Source organism: Helianthus annuus, chromosome 10, assembly GCF_002127325.2.
Source record: "Helianthus annuus cultivar XRQ/B chromosome 10, HanXRQr2.0-SUNRISE, whole genome shotgun sequence".
Taxonomy (NCBI): Eukaryota; Viridiplantae; Streptophyta; class Magnoliopsida; order Asterales; family Asteraceae; genus Helianthus; species Helianthus annuus.
Window position 1 is genome coordinate 124918019 of NC_035442.2, and position 10787 is coordinate 124928805.

At 42.1% G+C, this 10787-nt stretch overlaps 1 protein-coding gene across 1 annotated transcript; it reads right to left on the minus strand.

Annotated features, from left to right (window-relative positions):
• Positions 1–427: 427 nt before the first annotated feature.
• Positions 428–4543, minus strand: LOC110882493 (arp2/3 complex-activating protein rickA-like). The gene is made up of 3 exons (XM_022130498.1): positions 4325–4543; positions 3580–4281; positions 428–673 (listed from the first exon to the last, which is right to left on the minus strand). The coding sequence occupies exons 1-3, from the start codon at positions 4541–4543 to the stop codon at positions 428–430; spliced, it is 1167 nt and encodes a 388-aa protein (XP_021986190.1).
• Between the last annotated feature and the right edge of the window lie 6244 nt (positions 4544–10787).

Genomic DNA, 10787 nt, shown 5'->3' on the forward strand with positions numbered 1-10787 from the left:
AGTTGCTCCTCGTTTGGTTTCTAGGAGAATACCTTTCCCAGATTGGAGGCGGACACTTGTTATAGCTAACAGTCGGTTTCTTACCGGTATCTTTCTTCTTTGGTTTGTCCTCTTGAAAAGCTTCCATCCCTGCAACAGTTGGATAAATTCTATCAATAAGATAATCAGAACTAGAATAACTCTGCAATAATCTTCTGATTCTCTCATTTTCAATCTTTTCAGCTTCCAATTCTTGCTTCCATTTTGCACTTTCTTTGATGTAGAAATTGATAGCTTTTTGCTTTGTCATCATAACAACATTCATCATCGTTAATGCTTGTTCTCTTTTAGAGTTTGTCTTTTGAAGACCAGTCACTGTTTTGTTCAAAACGTCATAAGATTCCTTCACATAATTGAGATTGAATAGTAACTGCTCCTTCTTCTTCTCTTACTCAGCTATCATTTCGTCTTTGGCTGCACATTCTTTGCATGGTTCAAGACACTTTAAACATGGCTCGATGACTTCAACAATCTTTTCAACTTCGATTGTTTTCACCACTTCAATCACTTTCTCTGTTTCAGTCACCTTCTCAGCATCTTCAATCTTCTCTGCAACACTTTCAACTTTCTCATTTTGAACAACACTTTCAGTCTTCATTTCTTGTTGTTCTTTTACAGCTCGTTTCTCCTTTAGCTTCTCCACGCGATCTGCAAAATAGAAATGAAAACTTTCAGGAGACAGATGAGATTTTGCAATGTTAATATGTTTTTCTTCCTCATCATCACTGCTATCATCAACTGGTGACTGATCAAACTCTACAGATTTTTCAGAACTTTCATCCGATGAACCAGTATCAGATGGAGTTTTATCAAAAACAATTTCCTTTTCAGAACTGTCATCACTATGTACATTCTCATCTGAACTTTGTGAGCTTTCATCAGCACTTTCTGAGCTTTCATCAGATGCAACAGACTCTTTCTCCACATTCTTCACAGTCTCACCAATAGACTTCATCCATGTGGTAAACATATCGGGTTCTCTTACAATCTTAGCAATGAACGCTTTAAATTCTCCTTTTTCATCAACAAACATATCCCAGCTAAAACCTTCAGGTAATTTTTCATCATCCTGATTGACTAAACAGACTTTGCTATCTGGTGATATGTAATCGTTCCAGTTAAAATCTACCAAACAAGCTCTCTTAGAATCCTCGATCTTTCTACCATGAGCCACCTGCGGTTCTTGTAGTTGTTGCTGACCTACTTGCTGATAAAGGGTTTTCCGGTAGTAATCGTCTTTTCCGAACGGATTCTGAGCTCCACTAGCTTCCCTGTTTTTGCACTCCCTCTTGAAATGACCTTTCTCCCTGCAACGAAAACACGTAACTTTAGATTTATCAAAACCTAAACTAGAAACATGTGCATCAAGAATGTCATTTCTTCCAGTAATAAGCTTGAATTTTTCAGCTCGTCTAAGAATACTGGCTAGACACCATTTGATATCCATTAGTTCCATCTCTTCGGCGTCTATCTGATCGTAATCCTCCTTTGTAAGCATAGGATTCCCGATTCGCCCTGCGACTAGACCTTCATAAGAGAGTAACACAAAACCAAGTAAAGCAATGTGGTCTTTAGCAGTTTCTTCAGAAAAACTTTGACCCTTTGGAAGATTTAATGCGATGTTGCATTGGATCACACAACCATTTCCCGTCTTTGTGTTCTGAGAATGGAAAGTTGTAGTTGACTCTTTCGGGTTGACACTCGGAAATAAAGAGAATCCACTGCTTTTATTTGACGTCTGATCAACATTTTCTGTTGAATCCCCAGCACTAAATGCAATTTGTATTTTAGGACTTCTCTCAGCCTCTGGAACCGGAAGACAACCTTTGTAGTACATCTTTACATCCTGTTGACCACTTGGATTATTCATCCTCGCAATCTTTTGCTGTTCCAAATCCTGACATTCAATCTTCTCGATGAACTGAGAAATCGTTAAACCATCATAGACCCCAATATTTTTCAGAATCATCAAATAAGTTCCCCATTCTTTCTGTGGTAACGCATCAGCTAACTTGTCTACCCACTCTTCACGATCTTTTGTAATACTCAGCATCGACATAGATCGCACTAAGTGGCAGTATCGCTCAATCAGCTTCTTCGTATCTTCTCCCGATAGACTGCTGAATAGATCAAACTCTTTCTTGAGCAATGCTTTCTTGCTCTTAATCATGTTCTCAGTACCCTCAAATTTCACACGAAGGGCATCCCAAATTGATTTTGACGTTTTATCATGCTGAAGAAGTATGAAGATGTCTTCTTTGATGGCTTGTTGAAGCAGACTGATCATCATTTTTTCAGCTTTGTACATATTTCGTTCTTGATCGGTAAACTCTGATAGCTCTTTGATAACCTGCAAATCTGTACGTGGTAACATATATTTCTTCAGAATACATTCCCAAGACCTAAGATGATTTGCTTGGATCCAGTTTCCGAATCTGTCTTTCCACCCGTAATATTCTTCGATACTCATTAGTTTTGGGGGTTTTTGTGTAGTTCCTGTCTCATTTTCCAAATTCATGGCTTGAGCAATGACAGCTGGAGTACACGGAGTTGCAAACGCGTTGTAGAAATCGTTATCCATGATTCGGCAGCACATTTTTAAAAAGACAACAGTCACTTTCGAGTGAAATTAACAGATTACAGCTTCGAGCGAAATCCCAAATTGCAGCTTTGGAGTGGAATCACCCTAATTACTGTAGCGAAATCAGATTTCGGTTGACAGGAGCGAAATCAGATTCAAGCTTCTTGGAGCAGAAACAGCCTTGAGCGAAATCAGAATGCACCTTGGAGCGAAATTAGATTTTTAGATGATCTTGGAGCGAAATCAGAAATTATTTGGAGCGAAATCAAGTTTCTGAGCGAAATCACAAAGAATCCATTTCGAGCGAAATCAGCTCGAAGGTCATTTTTGTCCATTTTTAGTCCGATTTTAGGTGTGAAACTTTCAGGGATTTATTAATGTCCAATTATCTATAATCTGTGAAATTTTGAACTAATTTTGACCGTTAAAACTTCCTGAAATGATGAAAGAAGGTGTAGAAGCTAGAAATTTCGATGAAATTCGACTGTAAACTACAGAACTCCTCCAACTGGCTCTGATACCACTTGTAGGATCGTTCGACTGATCCGAATGAGTCGTTCAGAGGAGTTTTGATCCATTTCAGGTGCGGAAAACAAGAAATAGACTTAGTAACAGCTTGATCATCACTTAAACTACTGATTGTATTGATTAGAACCAAGATACACCCAGTCTTCACACTGGCAGCACTTTAGTATGGAATACAAGGCTTCGATACTGATTTCGCTCATAATGACCCTATATATAGGGCTCTGATTTCGCCCGAGATGACACATATCAACAGGAGCGAAATCACAACTTGTGATTTTGGGCGAAATCACCACATATAACTCTAGGAGCGAAATCAGCATTAAACACACTAACTCTTCCTATTTTCTCGTAAAACGTGCCCTGATCTATACAATGTAATCTAAGACTCGATACAAGACGAAGTCGACAGATGCATGCACTAACAAGGTTACTTCATGTTCCATTCTTCTCTTCTCCTTTGTATCCATCTTTATGCTGAATTCTGTTTCTCCTGTGATAGCTGTGAAAGATGACTGAACTGGAATAGGTTCTTTATGTTGGACCCTTGAAGTATCTGGTTTTGGAATGTTTGGTGGAGGACCCATCAGTAACTTTGGTTTATTAGGAGGAGGACCCATGGGCAGCTTCTGTTTTTGAGTTGTTGGAGTTTCTGTTTGTTTGGTTTGATCTTGTTGAATGGTTTCTGGTTGTTGTTGAGGAGTTTCTGACTCTCTAGCTTGTTTTTCTTGTGGAATTGGGGCTTTCAGTTCATGAAGATCAACTTTTGACAGTCTGGCAACATTATACTGCAACCTCTTTACTAACAAATGAACATTAGCAAGAGTTTGAGTATTTGTTTCTTCTTGTTTCTTCATTCTCTGAAACTCCAGGTTTTCTTGATTTTTCTGTTCAGTCAATTCCACCATTAGCTTCTCAAAAGCCTCAGCCATACTGCTGTTGTTGACTCTGAGGAACTGTATTTCTTCAAGAATTCTTCCTGAACTTGAGCTTTCCCCTGCAGTTGCAACCTCAGCCAGCTGTTTCTTGATATCTTGCAGTTCTTTGAGAGCTTTCTTGAATTCTGATGAGCTCTCTCTGTTTTCTGATGACTCTTGCAGTTTGTTGAGGGCTGCAGTGTTGTCTTCTGTTTGCTTCTGCACAGCTTTGACAATTTTTGATAAAACTTTGATATCTGACTTTTGATTTCTGATCTTCTAGTATCAGATCAAGTTTTTCTTCTGTGGCTGTTTTCTTAGTACAAACAGCAGTTGTGTCTTCAAGTTTCTTGTTTAGTTGTTCAGCTGACATAGATTGATGTCCTTGGTAAATAGGAGGAACAACAGATGTTCCACCTCTAACACCAGCAGAGAACACATTCTCTGCTGTTCTGAGGGTAAGAGGATTGAAATATTGCATATTCTCTATACCCTCACCAGAAAATTGAAACACATTCAAGTTCTAGTTTTCCTCATATCCTTGAACCTTTTCAGGTTCTCCATGAGTTGTTGAGAAACTCTTAGTTTTCTCATCCGAGTTTCCTTGATCAGTAGACTAATCTCCACCTGTTGCCACCTCATTTTCCTCCTCAGAATCTGATTCAGAAAATAGGTCTTTGGTTCCACTCACATCTTGTCTTGTAGAAACAATGCCTTTTTTGTGAAATTTCATAATTTCCTTGAATTAAATCATCAGAATCACTCTCAGAATTATGAACTACATTAAGTTTAGAGTGTTGTGCATCTGTTTCTCTCATATGTGAGATTTCAGCATGATGTTCTTCTGCCACAGGACTCATGTTCACATCTTCATCAGTTGGATGAGGATCTTATTCACCCTGCTGCTCCATTCTTGGTGTGCTTGACTCCTATGCATCATGCTCCATGGGGGACACATTCTCAAAAACTTCTTTGTTCTCTGGCTTCAAGCTTAACATCCTTAGATATTCTGATCTGTATAGTGAATCTTCTGGTATCAGATCCATCATTCTTTCTGACAGAACAAGCACATCATAATCTGACTTCCAAGACCCTACTGCAGTCCAAGGTCTCATGATTTCTTTACTCCACATATTTTCTAATGCTGGAATTTCTTGATTCCTTTCAGAAAATGCATCAGAAATTATGATTGATAGAAATCTGGGAAAAGGTAGATGTGAATCTATCCTTCCAGTATTAGTCAGAATTGATCTTCTGATCAGATTAAATATTTCTGTTCCAAAATTGATATTCAACCCACTAATGAGACTGAACATGATTGTCAGAATACTCATATTTATCTGATCTGTACCTCCAATTTTTGATGATAAACACTTGTTCAGAATTTCCATTAACACTTGCCAGAAGGCAGGTAGCTTATTCCTCTTGAAGTCATTGATTTTCGAAATCTTTGTCTTGTAACCCATTACTGCATCAAGTAGTGAAAACATATCTTCCTTTTCTGGTGCTTCTTCATAGCTTTGGCTTAAGGGTAGTTCCAAACATTCCCTTATTTTCTCCAGTGAGATTGTAATGAAGATATATCCCCACACATGTGCTGTTAGCTTGATTTGATTTAAGACTTTGAGAGTTTTTACAACTTGTTGTATGAGTTTTTATGGTACCTCTCTGGTCTTTGTGAGAGCTTGAGCTATCGGGCGTCTGATCAGAAATTCGATTAGAATTTGACACTTTATATCATATTCCTCAATTTTATCGTCCATCGCTTCATTGTTGCTCTTCAATGGAAGAAATTCAGCTTCGGTGATGAAAGGAACATAGTGTTCAACTGGTGGTATATATTGATGTTGATAGCAGCCATTGAGAATTGGGATTTTGTTTCGGAAAAGGGTTTTTAGGGTTTTGAGTCTGAAGTTTGAAGATGGAAGTCTCTGTTTTTGAATGAGGTATTTATAGTGTATTGAGACAGAGATCTTTGAGTGTTTTTCGTGGGTTGCTTGAATTTAAGGTGTTTAATGACACCTTAATGATGTTTTAATGCATTTAGGAAATAACCGTTTTTGAAAAACCTTTGGTTTATCTCTAATTTAATGTAAATCTTTTAATGAAAATCAGAGATTCCAAGGATTTAGCAGATAAACACTAATGTCCAACTTGCACCTTTTCTCCATGTGGGACCCCTTTTGTTTCAAAAAGGTCCAATAGAAACCTTTTCTGAGATTGTGTATTGATGAAACAGTGGTTAACCAGGAGAGGTTAATTCACTAGTCACGTCAAGTAGGGTTAATCCCTTCTTTCCGAGGATCGGTGGCTTGATCGTCAACTGGGCTGTCTCCTGCACAAAGAAAACACATCGTGACTCATAACAAGCAGGAAGGGGTGGGGGTGCTCCTTGTTACCACTCTCCGGCGTGAGAATCAGTAATTTGCTTGAGAAGCAAAGTGTGTGATAGTAGTAGTTGTGAGGGAGTTGAGAAGCGATACCTCAAACCTGGTTTAGGATGGGTATTTATAGCCGAGGAGTGAAGGAGGGTGGTTGAGTTGACGGACTGACGACGCGCCGCCCTTATGCAGGTGTGTCAGGCTTGTCGGCTGTGGAGGTGAAGCCACGTCCTACTGCGGTGTCAGTCTGTTGCTTACGTATGGGCTGACATGCGACTGTCATTGGTGCCACTTGTGGGCAGGATGCGGTGCCGCGCCGCATCGCTGCCTGTGGTAACCGGTGTTGTTTCCGCGTTCCCACTCTGGCAAAGACTGTGGGATGCGGTGCTAGGCCGCATCGTCGCTTTTGTTGACTGTTGTTGTTGTCCAGATTCCTTGTCATGACGAAAGTGTTCATAGGATGCGGTGCTAGGCCGCATCGCTATGCGTACACCCGTTTTCATACACAAGGTAAGTAGATATTCATAGGATGCGGTGCCAGGCCGCATCGCTTATGTCTATCTTTATTTTCCCATCACTTGACACATTGGATTCGACAGCTGTGTTCGCGCATGCCCGCACGGACACAGATAAATTCTTGCTGGTGGGGGTTTTTGATAAGGTAGTTCTTGCTGACGCGAGATCTGGGACCATACCCCTTCAAGTCCCCCCAGTCTAGTGTTGCTCCCTTGTGCAAGTTGCATATGGGAGGAGTACTGGACTATGGTGTCTAGAAGGTAGTTCGTAGTTTAGAGAAGATTCTAGGCCATGTAGATGGCTCCTGCTTCTAGAAAATCAAGCTGGGGATCCGGCAGAGTCATGTGACATCTCTTCCGTATCGGTGAGCAATTTTCTTCTGATGCGAAATTCTCAGCCTAGGGTTTTGATCTGGTAGTATGGTCTACCTTTTTCTGATGTCACCAGGGTTGGATGCCACCTGTTGGTGTGTCGAACCAACCTCTGAGATCGTGAATGAAGATGTCGGCAGGGTTTCGAACCGACCTTTGAGACGGTGACGGAAGATGTCCGTAACTGCAACTCTAGTTGTAACCTCTGCGGTAGCTGATGCAATGCTGTAAGTGCTTTGCTCAAGCTCTATGTTCAGCAACTGGACATGCAACGATGATCCCTACTTTGTGGGGTGTTCATGTTCTTCCAGTTAGCTCTCAAGTAACCGCACGTCCTTTGCGGTTACGTCGTTCCTTTGCATTGTTGGCCATGTTTGGTCGAATAATGTGGGGTACTTGCGTCATTGTAGGCCGTGTTTGGTCGAACAATGTGAATCTGGATAATGGTCAAATAAACATGGTCATAGGCATGGCTGTGCCCACCATTGTTTATTCTATCCAGCTCATAAGTGGACAAACAAAGTCATAAGCAGACTTGTTACCACTGTTGCTTGGCTTATTGCTCAAGGAGATCACCTTAGATACTTTGAAATCTGGGTGAACCTCATCCGCATTCGTTTTGTAGCCACTTTCCTTCACGCTTCATTGGAAAGCAGTTCAGTTTTTCTGGAAGTAGCTTTGCTCAGCCGCATGATGACTTAGTTGTGGCTCTTCCGTAGCTACCGTTCGCATAGTTGTGTTCCGCCGTAGCTACTCATGAGTGTCTGTGGTTTGTAGCAGAAGACCCGCTTTAAAAGAGGAATTCTCTTTGATGTCTCTTGAAGGATCAGGAGTCAGGGTTGCTGATGTGCAATCGCTCATCATACTTATCCTTTTCCCTAACGAGAAGCTGTTTGCGTACCCTCTGCGGTTGTGAACCGGACACGAGGGATTTGAAGCTTGAAGAACTTCAAGGTGATGCGGTTTTGTTGTTCCTGAGAAGCGGTTTTTGCAGTCCAAAGAACAACGCTGGTTTTGAATATCTGACACACCTGTGCGGGCTCATGTGTGTCATCTCCACATACCATGTGTGCTCGTGGGTATATGCGGATATTGATTTATCCCCTTTAGATAATGTAAATATATTTTTTCTATTTTTTGATGGGATGTAAAAAACGACATGCGGTATGGGTTATGGTGCGGTATACCAGAGAAACCGCATGCCGCTTCATGCTGGATGTTGTTGTCGTTTCTTTTTTGTGAAATGTTGTAGACCGCACGTGCGAGTTGGTGGAAGTTGGTGAGATTTGCCTGGCATGTGCTGAAATGAAATGACATTTGCACTGCCAGAGACAATCACTGCACTGTAGCAGGAGCGTAAAAGTCTCTTTTGTCAGGCGCGTGGGCGGCTACTCGCGCGTGGTAACCATCAGCGGAACCGTCGCTGAACACGTGTCACTGCATGGTTTGTTCTTTTTGCCCATGACCTTTCAGTTTCTGTTCCGCATTTATTGCGGTGACTATAAAAGGGGAAACCGTTTGTGGTTTCCCCTCATTTGTTCAAAATTTAAAAAAATTTCTGGTGAGAGAAAGAGAGCGTCCTTCGTCTTCTTCGATAAACTTGTTTGATATTCCGGTGAGGTTTCTGAGTTTCTTGTGAACTCATCTTCTGTCTTCTTCATTACATTCTCTGATTGCTCAAATCCACATAATGCTGAGGGTGAAAACCCAGACCCTTTCTCGTCGGTGGCGGTGGAGGAGGAAGAAGGTGGTGCACCAGGTGGTGGTTTGCCGGTGCTGAAGTGGCCAAAATCCACTTTTGATCGTTTGATGACCGAGGTTCAGATGCCCCAAGAATACGGGGCTGTTTACCCACACGAGGGTGACACCGGGTGCCGATGCTCCGGCCGGTTATGTCACCATGTAGGCTGATTTTTTTGGTGACTATAACCTCTGGTTACCTTTAACTGTCTTTGTCGTTGAGGTGTTGGAGTGGTACAAACTCCATATCTCTCAAGTGAGTTCGTTTGGTATGATCCGGATTCGGAACTTTGAATATACCTTCCGTGCTCTCGATATAGAGCCCACTGTCAGAGATTTCTGACGGTTCTATCAAATGACGGTGTCGCTGGGGTTCTTTTCCTTCCGTCAGCGGGACGGTAGTCCCAAGTTGATGACCCCTCCCAAGGGTATTACCAAGTGGAAGACAAAGTTTTTCTACATCAAGGCTGCTGCGGTTACTACTAAGTTAACCTTTCAGAATATGACCGAGACGATCATAACGGAGACTATCGCTGTCCCTAGGGCTGGGGTGGTGGACTGGTTCCCGCAACTGCGGACCATTGAGTGGAAGAAACTGAACAATACGCAGTTGTGGGTACTGCTGATGAAGTTGACCAGGATGAATAGGAAAGCAAGGCCCGTTGTGCGGGAGAAAAGTGGTGGTAAGTACTTTTCCTCTTGTGCGGTTTTTCTTACTTCCTTATGCATTACTGATTTGTAAGTGTATTATCAGAGGATGCTGCCCTGTGGAGGATATTTGATCTGGACTTCGAGGGCAAGGTTGTGACAGTTGCTTGTGCGGATGATGAGGATGGGTTCAATGTCATCATCCGTGACAACTTCCGGGTGCCTACGGAGGCCGCATTGGCGGTTGTGTTGCCGCAAGGCAAAGGTATAATGGATGCCTTTCCCTTTACTCGTTTTGTAAAGAAGATTACTCTGCTGATTTTCTCGTTTAATGGTTTATACGCAGGTGATCTTGGGGCCTTGGGAGACATGGACGCGAAGGGTGTTCCCAAGAAGCAGGTAGAGAAACCTGTGCGGATCCATACATCGAGGAAAAAGCAAGAGCCTGATGTTGTTCCTCCTTTGATGCCGCAAGAGGCAGGTATCTTTCCTTCTCGTTTCCGCAGATACACTTATTACGTGGTAGTGTCTGACACCCTTGAGGGTTTGGGTGTTCCAGGTGGTGGTGCGGCTGTAGGTGGATCCTCTGCGGGTTCCAAGCCTGCTGATGAGAAGAAAAAAAGGAAGGCAGAGGAGAAGGCTGCTGGTGCCGGCGAACGGAAACGTTCCATGTTGCAAACGAAACGGACAACGGCTATTTCGCAGCCGAAGCCTACGGTTGTGTCTGGTAAGTGAATTATAACCTTACAATTGTTTGTCATTGTAACTTGTAATTTAAATAGTTATTTTTGCTTTGTTCGCAGAATCGCAAGATGGATGCTTCTCCTTATTTGATGCTCCTCTTTCCCCCACGCATGACGCGGCTGCGGATGCGGGGTTTAATAAAGAATTTACAAGAAGCTCTTCAGTTGAAGTGGTAACTGAGCACTCTGTGCAGGCAGAGGATACTGGGAAGAAAACCGCAGATTAAGTCATTGATATGGTGGATTCCCATGATAATCTGATCTCCCCGCCGAATCTCGAAAATCTGAGATTTGCTGATGCTGAAACGCATAAATCTCCTACTGCC

Excerpts from the sequence above, each read along its gene's own strand:
- LOC110882493 (XM_022130498.1), bottom strand. The coding sequence starts at position 4,543 with ATGCAATATTTCAATCCTCTTACCCTCAGAACAGCAGAGAATGTGTTC. Across the intron at positions 4,282-4,324 it reads TAGAAGATCAGAAATCAAAA|AAGCAAACAGAAGACAACAC; the intron begins GTCAGATATCAA and ends AAAGCTGTGCAG. Across the intron at positions 674-3,579 it reads AGAGAAGAATGGAACATGAA|CTAAAGGAGAAACGAGCTGT; the intron begins GTAACCTTGTTA and ends CGCGTGGAGAAG.